The sequence below is a fragment of the Sciurus carolinensis genome, chromosome 8 (assembly GCF_902686445.1).
Source record: "Sciurus carolinensis chromosome 8, mSciCar1.2, whole genome shotgun sequence".
Taxonomy (NCBI): Eukaryota; Metazoa; Chordata; class Mammalia; order Rodentia; family Sciuridae; genus Sciurus; species Sciurus carolinensis.
In genome coordinates this window covers 40695063-40713184 of record NC_062220.1, presented here as the reverse complement: position 1 = coordinate 40713184, position 18122 = coordinate 40695063, and the positions used below count along the sequence as shown (strand labels likewise).

The following is an 18122-nucleotide window of genomic DNA, read 5'->3' as shown; positions in this document are numbered from 1 at the left end:
TTTTATTGCTCTGTATTTTCCCTTTTTGTGTGGGATAAGGGTGACCTGGGCAAGTTACTCAAAATCTCTGAAACTCAATCTATGTCATCTAAAGTATAGTAATAATAATACCCACTTTATTTCGTACAAGTGATCTTTTTTAAAAGAGTTCAATGTAAAACGTATATTTTAGGGGCTGGAGGTACAGTTCCGTGGAATAGCACTTGCCTAGCATGAGCAAGACCCTGAGTTCCATTTCCAGCAAAAAAATAATAATAATAATAATAATAATAATAATAAGTAAAAGTTGTATTTTATATAATTGCTAAGCTAATTCTGTCCTGGCATAGTACTGGATATATATTGAATCAATACTTGTTTACTGATTAAATCACTATAATATGTTAGATGATGGAGATAAATGAATATGTCCTCCACTGTCTAACATAAAAAATTTATTTTATTTACCTAATTATACACACACACATATATACACTAGGGGTTCCCTAAAAGTTCATGCATGAATCAATACAAGAATTTTCAGAAGTATATGATTAGATTGTGAGAGGTTTGACCTATCACTGGCATGGATTAACTGGGCAGTAACTGTAGGTTGGTAGGGTATGGCTGGAGGAGTTGGGTTACTGGAGGTATGCCTTTAGGGTTTATGTTTTGTCCTTGGTGAGTGGAGCTCTTTCTCCTCTCTCTCTCTTTCTCTCTCTCTCTCTCTCTCTCTCTCTCTCTCTCTCTGCTTCCTAATCACCATGCCTTGAAGCTGTTTTCCTCCACCATGCCCTTTCACTATGATGTTCTGCCTCATTTCAGACCCAGAGCTATGGAGTTAGCCAACCATGGACTGAATATCTGGAACCATGAGCCAAAATAAACTTTTCCTTCTCTAAGTTGTTCTTTTCAAGTCTTTTAGTCACAGTGACCCAAAAACTGATCAATACAATGTATATTCATAAGATAAATATATGTAAAATAATTAAAAACCCACTAATAATATACTTCCTCATGAATAATTTGCATTAAGGTCCTCATTAAAGATAGTATGAAGCCATAACAATAAGTCAAATATTATTTCCTCATTTCCTTATCTTAGTTTTAAAATTCTGATTTTGAATAATGCATACAATATACTTTTATAATACTGCCTCTATATAATTTATAAGTAAATAAATAAATATTCATATATTGGGTTATGCTTTTTAATAATTGTAGGAATTTTAGACCCAGAGGATAAGAGCCCAAATATTTAAACTTAACCTCCAAAACATCTTAGGTTTCCCCAGTTTCTCTCTGATGCTAATTCTCCCTCTCTTTATAACCTAACCTGAGGTGTGAACAACATGGAGGCATGATATTCTTGCACATGGAACCATTAGTAATGCAAATCGCCCTCTTCAACCTTATGCACACATACTAATCTTAACCTCAGCAGTGTTATCTCTAAGAGGCCATTCCAGATCCTATTAACTTCCTTCCAGGAAGAACTCACTACCTCAGTTGTGACTCATGCACTTTCTTCTGTACTAGAGAGCACCTCTAGTATTTTACTGGTTCTTTTTTGCCATTCTTCCTATAATAAAAAATAGGTCCTTGGAAATTGGATCAATGCATTGTTTTGTTTTGTTAATATGTTCCAGCACCCAGAATGCCTCAGTGTCTTGAATTTTGTTGAATAAAAAGTGATTCAATAAATGCATAGTAAATGAATTAATAAGCAAAGTAACAATGACATTGAAGTAATTCTGTGGTTCTGACATGGTACTCCAGAAGAGCTATTATATATCAGTCCTGGACAGCAGAAAATGGACTGCAAGCTTATTTGCATTAATTTAGAAGAGTTTAGTAGAAGGTTTATAGGCAAGAGAGTGGGCAATGTTAAGGGAAATCACCCAGGAATGGGGTAGCACCTTGGGGCTAGCAACTACGGGCAGATTTCTATCCTAAGGTGATGAAGAAAATAAGGAAAAAGACTTTACCAGCACTAAGGAACACCTAGAGCTAAAAAGAAAACTGCTGGAGAGGGGTCATGGTCTTTGTTTAGAGGAACTCAGATCCTGCTGAACCATGAACAGACAGGAATAAATTTCCCAACTTCTCTGTCTTCCCACCTTCTGCTATGCTGCTGTCATCTCCTACAGGTAGAATCCCATCAGAAAGCAGAAAACAAGGAGCCTCAGGAACATTCTGCTCCAAGGTCAGCCTCAGCTACAGCAACAGAATGAACAAGGCTTGACAGTAGAGCTCTAATCTTTCATAATACACCATCGGCCTGGCTCTACATTTTGAGACAGATACAGGTTTTATTTTTTGGGGGGTGGGCGTACAACTTTTCATTTCTGTGGTTGTACACAATGTACATTCACACCATTCATGTAATCATACATGTACATAGGGTAATGATGTCTATCTCAGTTCATTGTCTTTCCTTCTCCGACCCACTCCTGTCCCATTTCCCTTTACACAATCCAAAATTCCAAAGAAATTAAGGGGATACAAATAGCAAAAGAAGAACTCAAGTTATCACTATTTGTAGATGACATGATTCTATATTTAGAGGATCCAAAAAACTCCACCAGAATACTAGAACTAATAAATGAATTCAGCAAAGTAGCAGGAGGTAAAATCAACACGCATAAATCTAATGCATTTCTATTCAAAAGTAATGAATCCTCTGAAAGAGAAATTAGGAAAACTACTCCATTCACAATAACCTCAAAAAAAACAAAATACTTGGGAATCAATCTAACAAAAGAAGGGAAAGACCTCTACAATGAAAACTACAGAACATTAAAGAATGAAATTAAAGAAAATCTTAGAAGATGGAAAGATCTCCCATGCTCTTGGATAGGCATAATTAATATTGTCAAAATGACCATACTTCCAAAAGTATAATACAGATTTAATGCAATTCCTATTAAAATCCCAATGACATTCTTCATAGAACTAGAAAAAACAATCTGAAATTCACCTGGAAGAATAAAGGACCCAGCATTCTCAACAATTCTGAGCAGGAAGAGTGATGCAGGAGGTATCACAATACCAGACCTTCAACTCCAATACAGAGCAATAGTAACAAAAATGGCATGGTATTGGCACCAAAATCGGTGAATAAAAAAGTGATTCAATAAGTGCATAGTAAATGCATTGGTCAATGGTACTGAATAGTAGACAGAGACAAACCCACATAAGGACAGTTATCTCCTACTAGACAAAGGTACCAAAAACATACAATGAAGAAAAGATAGCCTCTTCAACAAATGGTGCTGGGAAAACTATAAAATCAATATGCAGTAAAATGAAATTAATTAAACCCTGATCTCTCACCCTGCACAAAACTCAACTTAAGGGGCTGGAGCTGTAGCTCAGTGACAGAACCTTTGCTTAGCATATGTAAGGCACTGGGTTCAATCCTTAGTACCTTATAAAAATAAATAAAACAAAGGCATTCTGTCCATCTATAACTACAACAAAATTTCAAATAAAAACCAAAACAAACAAACAATAACAACAAAAAGAACTCAACTCAAAATGGATCAAGGACCTAGGAATTAGATCTGAGACTCTGCACCAAATACAAGAAAAAGAAGGACCGAAATTTTAATCATGTTGACTTAGGATAAGACTTCCTTAACAAGACTCCCAGAGTGCAAGAAGTAAAAGCAAGAATCAGTAAATGGGATGAATTCAAAGAGGTTTTCTTTTTCAGTCATCTACTATCTACTTAAGAACATGGACATATTTAATAATTCTTTTTTTTTTTCACAGTTCTTTAGTCAGTTGTGGTCAAGAGGCAGCAGAGATAAGCTCACAAGGAAGCAGGATAAATATCTGGCAGGCCTATCAAGACTGAATAGTAAAGAAAGTTTTAAAATCTAAAAGCCTGCTTTTCAAAAATAGGAAGTAATAATTTTATAAATGGATTCTGAATAGCCTAAGAGGAGTCAGTGTTATTTTAAATAGTGGGCAATTTTCTTCCTTTTGTTCAGTAAGGGTAGGATTAAATTTGCAATTTCACCAATCCACAAAGTCATAGTGTGGAAATGGGTTCTCAGGAACCATACACATCAAGTGCAAAACCTTGCAGGTGCTCTCAAGACTGCAGAGAGCTATGTTACTCTACATGCACTGTGTGTAAATTCACCATGATGTTTCACAATAAACTGATTTGTGAAACATGGTGAAAAATAATTAACTTTCTACCAAGAAAGATATATAGTGTTTTATGTTCACAATTTCAGGTATGGTTTTTGTTCAGGTTTCATAAGAATCATATAATATGGAAGGTCTTTTGAGATATTTTTAGCTTTCTCCTTCTCTCCATCACTGATCACCCTACCACACAAGGTTCTACAAATGAGGATAATGAGTCCCAGAAAGTTTAAATGACTTTTTCAACTCTGCATAGTCATGAATGCATAATTTTCATGTTTCCTAATCGTCCATTACTTAAATTCCTCCCATTAATTCAGCCAGTTTTCATACTGTTGTAATGGTAGTAATTTTATATTCAAGTTTTATATCACATTTTAGAAAGCAATCCTAAAACAGAAGGTTGGAGCAGTTAACAACAGGTGTTCTAAGGTGAAATAAGAATCAAGCAGAAAGAAGTTGACTGTCTTGAGAAGAAATGTAATTTTCTGGTCAACAATTTTTAACTTTGCAGGCGAGAGGAGGTGTGTTAGGAATATCTGAGTTAGAAAAATAATCAGAAAGCCACCTAAGGAGCATTATTCATAACTATCTGAAATGTTCTGGCTGAAATTTATATAGGGACTTAAAAGAAAAAATGAAATTGATAAGGCAAACAACTAGGCATCATATCAGTATTTCTAGGGGTGATTAGATTATTCTGTTCATTTTTTTTTGCCCCTCTGCATTTGTGCCCAAGTGCTGTATGCATTTATTTGGAATCTGCATAGATCTCCTTCTTTTGGTTTAGCTGATAAAAATCTTTTAAGATCCTAATTCTGTTTTATTCCCTGAGGAATTTACTGGGCTGAAGTTCCCACACTTCTGGGCAGTGTTTCTACCAGACTTATAACTACAATTAATGGCCTTTGTCAGACACTGTAACAAAACAAAGTGCATTCAAATGGAAGACATTTTCAAAAGTAGGCACTACTCTACAGGAAATGTCTTTGTATTTGAGCAGATTTTGTGCTTTCTCTTAAAACTCATTGTGCCTTCTATATGCATATTCTAGAGGTGAGATGGGACAGCTAAAGCACTGTACAGGTGGGGACGGCTCACAGCAAAGCTTTAAATGGAGGATTATGCTTGCTAATCTGGAGATGGCTGCCTCCTTCTTCCCATCCTACCCTTTACCTCCAACAGCTTCTCTCAGCCAGCAGACTAGGGAACCAACATTTTCTCTTAATTCCCCACTAGCCACACTTCCCCTGTGAGTCACTGTTAGAAAGCTGGCTCCTAAGAGACCTTCTTCACATCCCCTATGGCTCATCCATGACCCCTTCCCATTGAGATCACCCACTAGAAAGATCTTGGATGGGCCTAACCATACCGCTGGTTCTTCTTACCACTATTTTTCTACTTTTTTTTTGCTTCTTATGTGAATGTCATTTCTGTTTTTATTTTATAATTCTCCATTTCCTTTCTCAGTTCTACTAAATTATTTTTAAGTTCTTTCTCTTGTCTTATCTTCTGTTTGTTTTTTGTTTTTTGAGGTGCTGGGGATGGAACCTAGGGCTCACTTACAGTAGGCAAGTGCTGTGTCATTAAGTTACTTCCCCAGTCCCTTATCTCCTGTTTGATTCCTAACATTCTTTCTGCTTTGGGTTCAGAAAACCACATTATTTCATCTAATGTCTTTGGTTTCCTGGAAATGCTTGATATACTTTTATATCAACTCTTGGCCTGGGTAAGACTCCAATCAAGCCTGGCTAGAAGTCACTGGTTCTCAGAAGTTGCTGGTGTCCAGATAGGTGTTTTGTGATTCAGAATTCTCTTCCATTCATTATAAAAACTTTAAACCCTTAGTCTGCAAACTGCTAGTCTTTAGTTGGCAATGATTCGTAGTGGGCTTTCGAGCTCCGTCCTGCCTACTCACCATTCTGTTTATAATCAGACTCACCAATGGTTCAGCAGCCCTTTCTCTGACCTCCACCTTCCTTGCCCCATTGAGGAGATGGCACTGACTTCTGAAGGCTTTGAATGTTCAGAAAAGCTGGCAAGACATAATGTCCCTTTCAGTTTCTTTCCCTCAGTTAGGTCTAATTTTACCATGCTGCCAAATCTTCTGTACCAATTGTGGTTTGTTACTGTGACTGTTTCCTATTGTCACAAAATAATGGGCTTTCATTTGTGTTTTTTATTCTTACAGATTTCAGTCTGTTTGAAAGCAGGGAATACGGCAGATTTATCATCTTCAATTTGGACATTTTTAGCAGCAATTCTTTATGTACTTTAGGATAGCTTCCCCCAAGATTTTTAAGTTTATCTGGCTAAATTCATTTAGTTATTATAATAGGACATTTTGAACCTTATGAATGATTTTTAAATCCTCTTACATATAAAGGTGTTTCTGAATGTGACAGAAGATCAGATGTTTCAAATTTAATTATTAAATCCTTGATTTGTGGTCCTGTGCTTTGGTGATGCTACTGTTTCACTCTTCACTTTTATTGGCTTCATGATATTATACTGTAATGTTTGAAGAAAATATAGGTCAAATGCCTGATTTTTGTCACTTCTTTACTAGGACTTTAACTTTCTTGATCATATATGATAATTCATATTAAAGAAAAATATTAATAATCAATGTAATTGTTTAACATAAGGTCTAGTCTATACCTTAATAAGTAGGAACATCTATGTTACTATCCTTTTAGTGTTATATTTATATACAATGTTTCTAATGGGATGTATGCACATGACAAATAATCTGCACAGTTTTAAGTTTATTTGCTTAATTCAAACAACTGGATGGGAATATTAGGCTCTGTGCAATGGTTCCTACTATCCTAATTACTTTTAATTGAGTAGTCAACATTAAATTAAATGTCTACAGCATGCTAACCCAGGGACAGTAGGAGACAACTCAAGTTGCCTTGGAGGCTCATTCCATTACTCGACAGGAGCCACGTAACCAATAAAACCGTAATACCCCAGGAAAAAAATATCAGAAAATCACTGGAATAAATATAGTCAGAGAAGAATAAAACAGGGCCTGCACTGAAAATGCTCATGAAACAGAATCAGAGGTACAAGTGCGCACACGCACGCGCGCGCACACACACACACACACACACACACACATTCAAGGAGTTGTGGGAATCTGGAAAATGGAGGCAGGAGAAGCAGCCATTAGCAAGGCCCGGGTAGTGGAATGATGACACCACAATGGAGAAAGAGTAAAGCACTGTCCTGCTGAAATAAAGTGCAAATGTATGAATACAAAGAAGGCAAATATCCGAAAAGGAGCCACTAGAAGAAGGGTATTATAAGAAAGAGTTTGGTCTTAAATGAATCCATTGGTTTTTATTTACTCATTTATTTGAACTACATCCTCTTCCAAAAAGGCTTTCCTCCATATTTCACAATTCATACACAGCAAAATCACTAAGGCAAGAATGGGTAAAGGAAAAACAATGAGGGTGAGAAAAAATATAAAGCCACTGGGAAAGGTTGGTAAACACCGTGCATGCCACACAATCCACTTCAGCTTCCCAACAGCCAGAGTAAACAGGAAAATGTGATCTGTTTCCAGGGGACATGAGAGAAACAATCCAGCTGCTCACCAGAAGCATATGGGTTGAGACTTCAGTGAAATTTATCTTATGTTTTTAATCAAGAGAACAGACTGTGTGATAAAGTAGATGATACTTTCAATGTCATTTCTACAATAAATATGATATAAAATTCTGAGTAATGATACTATAATTTCTTCAGTTTGGTCCAAATCATAACTTCATAAATATTTCAGTAAAAGCAATTATGCAAATGATCCAGATATGCCACTCCCAGATGGTCTGGTTTATCCAAGAGCAAAATTGAGAATGTCCAGAGAACATTATATCCTTTAGATAATCCTCAATGAATATTATTTTCACAGCAAATAAATCATAAATGAGGTATTCTTTCATAATATAGTCATTATGTACCCAAAGATAATTTGCCAAATAATTTTCACCTAAGAAACACAGCCAATTAATTATGTTTTCTAAGCTAGGCCACTCATGATTAAACACTTTCTACTTACCTTATTTCCTGCTGGTTCCTGTTTTTTTCTCTGGAGAGAGTTACCCCATTTTATAAGACGTGCAAGAAAATTATTCTTAGGTATAGCTCCCTAGGTCATTGTTTAGAACAGATTTTGTTTATAGGGTAATTCTGAAAATGCTATAAACTTGGAGAGATTACAAGTGTGCTTTGTTCTATTAACACACCAAAATAAGTATCTAAATTTAAAATCCCAATACTCCAGTCTTTATATAAATTTGTTTTCTTTGATCATAGAAACAGTCCTATTGACCCAACAAAGCAGTGTCTTGTCATGGAGAGTTGCTCATGTACTAGCCTTTTGAAGGGCAAATTTAAATGCACTGAAGCAGTTTAGGGTCTTTAACATGAGCAAAATAGAAACGCGGAGAATCCCACAGAAAGAGATCAAAAGCCTAGGGGTTGCTCATACTTGGTTGTGTAGGTGTATATTCCAGGAGTTAGTTTTAAACAGTATGTTTTAAGTAATCACGGTCTTGACACATAGACACGTGTGGTTAATGATAATAAAACCTTACCTCAAATCAACAGCTTTCCCGGTCTTGTTGGTGCACATAACCTCCCTGGTCTGATATCCAATCTGGATGTCCCAATATTTATTCTCTTGTCGGTTCTGTCTGTTCCGATTTCTCTTTTTCTTGATAAGTTCCCGGGCTTCAGGATCCTTTACTCCTTTGCCTCGGTCCTTTTCCCGATCTTTATTCTTTCCACGTCTCCTTGCCTGTCTCACTTGTCTGGAGTGCGGCATGGAGCACGCGCTCCAGGGCCCCACCTGCAAGCTGTACATGCTCTCCTCCACCTCGCAAGGGCTGGACTGGCACACCTGGAATTCCGTCAGGTTTGGACAGCCAGAACCTCCAAACTGTGGGGGCGCCACAACATGCCGTGTCCGATGCTGGAGTCCGCTGCCACAGGTCTTGGAGCACTCGGACCACGGGGAGAACTCAGACACGATGCAATCTTGCTGACAAGGAATGAGGCAAGCCTGTTCCAGGAGAGGCTTGGGCTCAAAGTACTCACAGATGATGTCCTCAGCAGGCAGGTCTTTGTCTTTCTGGATGCACGTTATCTCTCTCACCTGAATGCCTTCTTCTCCCTTGATACACTCCAGGGGTTTTTCTAGGCTTTTGGAAATTACGGGCTGACACTGATTCCAGGGTCCCAGTCTCCAGTCGTACAACTCTTTGTGCCAGTCACAAACTTTGAAACAGTTTTGCTGGTTACTGGGTCTTCCAGCCTGCTTACAGTTGCTATGCAACGTCGTCCAGCCCTCCACATGAGCACACCACACAGCCCTGGTTTGGATGCCTCCTGGACCACACTCATCGCCCATGCATCTGCCCCATGGACCTAGAAAACAAAGCAGGAGTTAACAGTGTCACTAAAAGAAAACCACACGTCACTTCATGTTCCAGACAGACTCCTCAAGACCTAGTACATTAACTTCCCTGAAGTGTAATAAAGTAGGTCTCTGTAGGAACCCGTCGGAAAGCAATGATCTTTACCAAGTATTTTTACAAAAGGGAACTGTGTCACAGTGCCTATATAAGGTAACTGCTGGGGCAATTTCACTTTGGATCCTTTTGGGATTACTGAAAGTTTGCTTTTACTCATTTCCTTCACTTTAGGTAGTTAAAAATCGTGGCTCATAAAGGACATCAGAAATTAGTCACGGTGAAAACCCATGACTCCCGCTTCACAACCATCAAATCCATTCTAGTAACTGACAAAGAAAATGGCCCCTGGTGAAAGACTGTTTCTCCATCAGACTTTACTTTTCTTGGGCAATTAACTGCTTTGTAGAACCTACTCTCTTCCACCTCATGTTTTACTGTTATGGTTATGACTCTAAGGGTCAAAGAGTTGTGTACTATGCACGCTGACAGAATTTAAAGTGTTGCCTTTCTGGTCACCAAAGATGAGAAGTGAAAAAAATCCTCATTTAATCACATTCAGGGTTTAAATTTACCAAATAAATAAATAAATTTTTCTTACTTTTTCAGTGAAGTATAGACATGAGTAAGGGAATTTAAATTTAACTGAAAGAACTTTTCTGAATATTTTGTTAAGGGGTTATTTGGGGTTTTATGTATTCATTTTCTAAATATGAACTATTTGGTTTTTTAGAGTTATTTTAGGAAATACTGAAGTCCATAGCTTTAGTATGACATATTAGATTTGTACCTTAGAATTCTTCAGAAGAGAGAACTTATATGTTCTATATTTTTTCTTTTTCTCAGGTAAATACTAAAATTCTCAAAGCTTTAGCAAATTCTAATTTATGAAATTGAGAGCTACATTTTAAATATGTAAAGATCATATAATGTATGATTTTCAAAATTTGTTCCATGAATTTGAGAAATTCTTTGATGACCCTCAACTGTTTTCAACAGGTTGTAGGAAGGTAATGGACAGGTGAGGGTTTTAGGGTCCTCCCTCCACACATACACATTGCTACTTCCTTGCTCATTATTACTTCTATAAGAAAAGCTCTATTTTATTATTTATTTTTATTCATGTGGAGAAAATGTATTAGACTATGTCTGCAAGATGCTTCTGCAGCTAAAAAGTGAAAACCATTAAACTAGACCAAACATTCAACTGATGAGAATAACAGGAGACAGGAAGGGAAAGTGATTTGCCAAGTTCACATGTTGAATGAATAACACAACCATTCTAAAATTTTAGAACCAGTTCTTCTGACTTTTAGTCACATGACATAGCCTGGATTTTAGAGATTAAGGTTCAGATAGTTTCTCCTGTATCAAAAAATTGTTAGCCTACACAGAATGAAATATGAAGAATATGCTTGCCAATTTTAATTGAAACATTTAATTTTGTTTTCCAAGAAAGATATTTAAAATTTGATTTCATCTTCCTTACAAATAGCATAATCAAGTTATAAGTAGAAAAGACACTTACTGTAAATACTGTAACTAACATTGTAATGATCACTTCTGCATTGAAAATAAGTATTTTATACATTATTTGAAATACCCATATTGTTTCTTTATGAAGTTCATATGCAAAGAGCTACCAAGGACTTACAGCATGTAAGGAAACAGTCTTTCTGGAGTATTGAATTCAAGATTTTAGAACTTAAAAACCCAATGGGCTTGTTGCATCTGTCAATATAAATACTAGATGATGTTTTAATCCTACTTTTAATTTCTAAAAGAAAAAAAATAGCAGAGAAACCATTTGACAAAATACAACACACCTTCATGCTCAAAACACTAGAAAAAAATAGGGATAGTAGGAACATACCTCAACATTGTAAAGGCTATTTATGCTAAACCCACGGCCAACATCATTCTTAATGGAGAAAAACTGAACACATTCCCTCTAAAAACTGGAACAAGACAGGGATGTCCTCTTTCACCACTTCTATTCAACATTGTCCTTGAAATACTAGCCAGAGCAATTAGACAAACCAAAGAAATTAAGGGAATATGAATAGGAAAAGAAGAACTCAAGCTGTCACTATTTGCTGATGACATGATTCTATATTTAGAGGATCCAAAAAACACTACCAGAAAACTTCTAGACCTCATAAATGAATTCAGTAAAATAGCAGGATATAAAATCAACATGCATAAATCTAAAACATTTTTATTCATAAGCAATGAAACATCTGAAAGGGAATTGAGGAAAACAACTCTGTTCACCAAAAAAACAAAACAAAACAAAACAAAACAAACAAAAAAAAAAACTTGGGAATCAATCTAACCAAAGAGGTGAAAGATCTCTACAATGAAAACTACAGAACATTAAAGAAAGAAATTGAATAAGACCTTAGAAGATGGAAAGATCTCCCAGGTTCTTGGATAAGCAGAATTAATATTATCAAAATGGCCATACTTCCAAAGGTGCTATACAGATTTAATGCAATTCCAATTAAAACTCCAATGACATTTCTCATAGAAATAGAGAAAACAATAATGAGATTCATCTGGAAGAACAAAAAACCCAGAATAGCTAAAGCAATCTTGGGCGGGAAGAGTGATGCAGGAGGTATCACAATACCAGACCTTAAACTCTACTATAGGGCAATAGTAAGAAAAATGGCATGGTATTGGCACCAAAATAGACAGGTAGACCAATGGTACAGGATAGAAGACACAGGGACATATCCACATGAGTACAATTATCTCATACTTGATAAAGGTGCCAAAAACATACAGTGGAGAAAATATAGCCTCTTCAACAAATGGTGCTGGCAAAACTGGAAATCTATATGCAGTAAAATGAAATTAAACCCCTATCTTTCACCCTGTACAAAACTCAACTCAAAATGGATCAAGGATCTAGGAATTAGACCTGTGAGACCCTTCACCAAATAGAAGAAAAAGTAGTCCTGAATCTCCATCACCTTGGCTTAGGACCCAACTTCCTTAACAAAATCCCCATAGCACAAGAAATAAAAGCAAGAATCAATAAATGGGATGGATTCAAACTAAAAAGCTCTTAATCAGCAAAGGAAACACTCAATAATGTCAAAAGAGAGCCTACAGAGTGGGAGAAAATCTTTTCCACACACACCTCAGACAGAGCACTAATCTCCAAAGTTTATAAATGGGATAAGGAACTGGGCAGACACTTCACAGAAGAAGATATACTGGTGATCAACAAATATATGAAAAAGTGCTCATCATCCATAGCAATTAGAGAAATGCAAATTAAAACCACCCTAAGATTACATCTAACTCCAATTAGAATGGCTATTATCAAGAACATAAGCAATAATAGATGTTGGCATGGAGGTGGGGAAAAAGCCACACTCATACATTGCTGGTGGAATTTCAAATTGGTGCAGTCACTCTGGAAAGCAATATGGAGATTCCTCAGAAAACTTGGAGTAGACCCACCATTTGACCCAGCTATACCACTCCTCTGTTTATACCCAAAGGACTTAAAATCAGCATACTACAGTGATACAGTCACATCAATGTTCATAGCAGCTCAATTCACAATAGCTAGATTGTGGAACCAACTGAGATGCCCTTCAACTGATGAATGGATAAAGAAACTGTGATATGTATACACAATGGAATATTACTCAGCCATAAAGAAGAATAAAATTATGGCATTTTCTGGTAAATGGATGAAGTTGGAAAATATCATGCTAAGCGAAATAGGCCAAGCCCAGAAAACCAAAGACCAAATGTGTTCTCTGATAAGTGGATGACAATATATAATGAGGGCAGGGTGGTGGGGAGGAAGAGAAGAATGAAGGAACTCTGGATGGTGTAGAGGAAAATGGGGTGGGAGGGGGTGGAGGATGGAAAGACAGTAGAATGAAACAGTATTACCCTGTGTGTATGTATGATTACATGAATGGTGTGAATCTATATTGTGTACAACCATAGAAATGAAAAGCTGTACCTCATTTGTATACAATGAATCAAAATGCAGTCTGTTAAAATAAAAAAAAATTTAATAAAAAAAAAGAAACCAATAGTAGATGAGAGGAAACTTCTCTTTATAATAGTACCTCAGAGTCTGGGTATGAAGCTCTGAGGTAGAACATTTACCAAGCATGCTCAAGACCCTGGATTCAATTCCTAGCATTGAAAAATAAATTAAAAAAAGATAGATTAACTAATCGATAAAAGGTTATAGAATTAAAGGTATCATTTTGCAGACTCCAATTAATTAATAGCAATAAGCATCATCACCTGAAAAACCACAGAGACAATTAGAGTCATATGACTTTTGTTTTTTTCATATTCTTCTTAATTGTCTTGCAAAATTTGTCAGTTCTGAGTCAGATCCAGCCTACGGAACCAGCTACCAATTTGCAGGAAATACAGGGGACACACAGAACAATTAGATCTGGATCATGCTCCCAAGTACAAGGTCAGTCTAGGCAACATAAAGAAACTTTGTCTAGCTATGCATGGTGGTACATGCTTATAACCCTAGCAAGTTCGGAGATTGAGGTAGAAGACCAGCCTCAGCAACTTAGTGAAGCCCTAAGCAACTTAGCGAAGCCCTAAGCAACTTAGCAAGATGCTATTTCAAAATAAAAAATAAAACAAAGGGCTGGGGGCTGTGGCTCAGTGGTTAAGATTCCATGGGTTCAATCACCAGTTGCCCTGCCCCACTAAAAAGAAAAAAAAAAAAAAAAAAAAGATCCTTGATTTAAAAAAAGAAAGAAAGAAAAAAAAAATACTCACAAATCTGGTGATACTTTCTTGGAGATACTTTCTTGGAGACTGACCAAGTATTCAATTGGGGAATCACAAAACCTAAGACACTTTTCCATAAAGAAGAGCAGAAGTATGTGTAAAATTATAGAATTAATTCTGCACATCTTGACATTTATTTTCTTTCTCCATTTTACCTAAATAAAAAAATAGTAATCCATATTTTTCACCTTGAAGGCAGATATAGACCTATATTTATATTAGACTCAATCTAAGAGTAAACTACATGCTATTAAGTTTGAGATTCAGAAGATAAGTGTCTTGAACATACTCAGAGTCTAAATCACCAATAGAATTCAGGAGAATTACTTGATATATTGAAGTTTTCCATCCTAGACATTAATTATGAAATTATATTGATTAATCAGATTGGAGTTATTAGTAGTTACTTTCATCCTTGAAATAAAAACAAAATATTTTATATAAAATGTGTAAAACTGGCACTTAAAAACACTTAATTTACATGTTTACATAGGCTAACCTAATATTGATGTGCCTTAACTAATTAATGAAAATTAATATTTTATTACAGAAATATAATTGTGAATTGAGTTCATGTGTGTGTATATTGCTCTTTAAGGAAAACATACATACCTCAAATGTCTGTTTTTCCTTCAAAAATACTATAAAACAGAACTATATAACACTAATTCTTTAATTTGAAAATTACCCTAAACAAGATATGAAATGATTAAAGTATTATATTTGTAAATCAAATTTTATCAAAACTCCAGGCTGTAATTTACTTCTAAAATAAATATGAAGTTGGTTAGCTTGAAAATGATTGCTGATTCATGGACCCTAAATATGGGAAAAAGCTCTTCTTACATGCTCTCAGAGCACCCTGTGTATTTCACACATTGTGCTTATCATAATTTCAATGAGTCTGTGGAATAATTGCCAACTATTCAGGCCTTTGTCTTGTACAGAACATGTACATAGAATAGGTTCAATAATATGTGCTGAATAAATGAATAAAATCAGAAACAAAATCAAGAAAATAATTCCAGTTAATTTATGGTTCAACAGATAGATTCTTATTTACTTGAAGATAAAGGCAAAACATGCTTTTCTCTTAAGCCAGTCCAAAGTACCTCTGCTTATCCAAGACTTTGGTTTTAATGACTTAATACATAAGAAGGGGCTGATAAAATATTTTATTAATTTAAAAAACAGGTATATATTAAATTATAACCAGAACCCACACTATAATCTCTAGAACTTCAATTTTCCATGTTAATGTTCTAAAATATTGCATACATCAAATTTTATATATAATATCATATATATAATTATATGTACAGAACATACATCATTTTGGGGGTAACTAAATATATAAAGGATTTTGATATTGCTTTGAGGGATAATTTTAGATTATCATAGGTATAAATTCTATTTTTCCTAACTACATATTCTTTGCCTTCTGAAGTATTCATAAAGAACCTTTTCAGAAATAATTTTCAACTATAATATGAAAAAAAGTATTTTATTTCCACTCAAAATTTGTAAATGCCTTGAAAAATAAAAATAACTCATCAAAAGTTTAATAATAATGGCATCTTATTTAGGAAGCCATAAATTAAATGTTCTTTTTCTACTTTGTAAAGAATAAAAATGTACTTCCTACAGGGTGCAAGGAGTACATTTTTATTCTTTAGTTTAGGGAAACTAAATCTTACTGCTATGTTCACTATGTGAACATTAATTTTTGTATTGTTTTTTTTTTACAATGTTGACATTACTACAGAGACTGGTTAGTCTATGACAATAGTTTTCTGAAAAGTTAATTTTTAAATTACCAGTTGACATATAGAAATATTGATGGGAGTTTTCTCAAATGTATAATTCATTCATTAGAAAAGTAAGATAATTCTTACTTTGATGTTCCTCACTAGATACAAGGAATATCACATGTGTGTGTATATCCTTCCACATGTTTGTTATATCTACACAAACTTCACACTTTCACTAATAAAATGGAACAATTAGTTACATCTCATGGCTTCATTGTGTCTTTTTGTTTTTCTGGCTTACATTTGGATGAATTTTGTCAATTACTTTGTTCAAAAAGAAAGAAGTTAGTTTGCAGATTTTAATATCTGAGGCATTACATGGTTGAGGTCAATACCAGCAGGAAGAAAGTGAGTTCAAGAAAACTTTTAGACTATCTTACACTGATAATAAGTAAGAATTTCTCAAGTTTACTTAGATAACAAGGAAGAGCTTACTTTATGAATACAAATACATTTCAATTCCCATTCCAATAAGATTATCACAGATTCCTATTAAGCGCTGCTCATAGATAATACTGTTGGGTTTATTTTATCCCAAGTATATTTACATTGAGAACCAGAAGATAGCATATCCCAAGGAAACTCCACAGAGATCTGTAAAAACACCTACTGATGCAGGAAGGCACCAGTTTTCAGCAGTGGCAATATAATCATGATTGAACCTAAAAAGAACTCGTCCACCTTGCAGCCTTTAACTGCTGTCTTATCTTTTCATTGCACCTTGGGTATTGCATGTGTGTGCAATTAACCATCTCTTGAAAGATCAGATCTACTACAGAACTCCTGATAAAGGGCTGTCTACTTCTGCTCTCCAAGCAGTCTTGAAATAATCACACGTTGAATAGGAAGAGGGCCACATCTAAAATTGTTCTTGACAACTAAGAATTGTTAACCCAGTTAGCTATCATGTTCCAAGGAGCACAAATGCTTTAAAACAAATTTGAAAAGGCAATACTCAAACTATTAGGGAAAACACAAAGTTTGCTAATAAGTATAAGAGTTCTATATTAATATCAAGTGTCTCTGCATAAATGTTGAAATTCATCCCTACAACTTAACATTACTAAGAGTGAGAGGGGGTGGTAGTGGAAAAATTGTAAGGGGAATTGTTTTTTAACAAGAAGAGTAAGAATTTCTACTGATTTGAAACTTGTTTCTTTTCTTGTTCATGTTCATGATTATTCAAAGGGAGCTTGGAGACTAATTGAACAAAAACAAAGGACAGGCAGCTTCGCCTTAAGGGCTTGGATAATGGCCCTTATGAATGGAAATGTATTCCTGTGTACAGATTTCTAAGATTGTGTTTAGTCAGTATCATGCAAAATGTTTCTAGGATGTGGGTCAATAAATATGTGTAGAACACTTAGCTTGACAGATTTTATGTAAATCTAGAGAGAAACATTGGATGTCTTATTCAACTAAAAGGGAGCTAAAGCAACTGTTTATGTACCCCAAATATTTATGTAAGTGATAGACTAACAACACAAATATTTTCACATGGAATCAATGTAAAATTATGCACAATTGTGACAAAAACGTTAAATGAATGCTATTTGGCTTAGTTTCCATGGGTTACTACTTTAAATGTGATTCTTCACTAACTTCTCACAAACGTTGATAAAATAATGAAATTATTGTTATTCTTGCTAGAAAGGATTGTATAACATGACTATTCTCTTCATGTCATTCAAAATTCTCTCTTTATTTCAGTCTACAAAGGACAGCCTTTTAAATTTAAAATTAGTATTTCCCCCACCATATTCAATGTTGACTTCTTCTAAGACTGTTTTTTATATGTCAAGGGCATGAGAACAATAAAAGGTTGAGTCTATAAAAGGCCACATTATTGACAGGTGGCCAGCAACTGTTCCAATGAGCCTTATAAAAGATA

At 35.2% G+C, this 18122-nt stretch overlaps 1 protein-coding gene across 3 annotated transcripts in view; it reads right to left on the bottom strand.

Annotated features, from left to right (window-relative positions):
• Thsd7a (thrombospondin type 1 domain containing 7A) overlaps positions 1 to 18122 on the bottom strand; it is a 414330-nt gene that overhangs the window by 223571 nt on the left and 172637 nt on the right. For all 3 annotated transcript variants that reach the window (XM_047561721.1, XM_047561723.1, XM_047561722.1), the window contains exon 2: positions 8748 to 9579. In XM_047561721.1, the coding sequence (XP_047417677.1) occupies positions 8748 to 9579 (832 nt within the window). The remainder of the gene's footprint in view (positions 1 to 8747; positions 9580 to 18122) is intronic.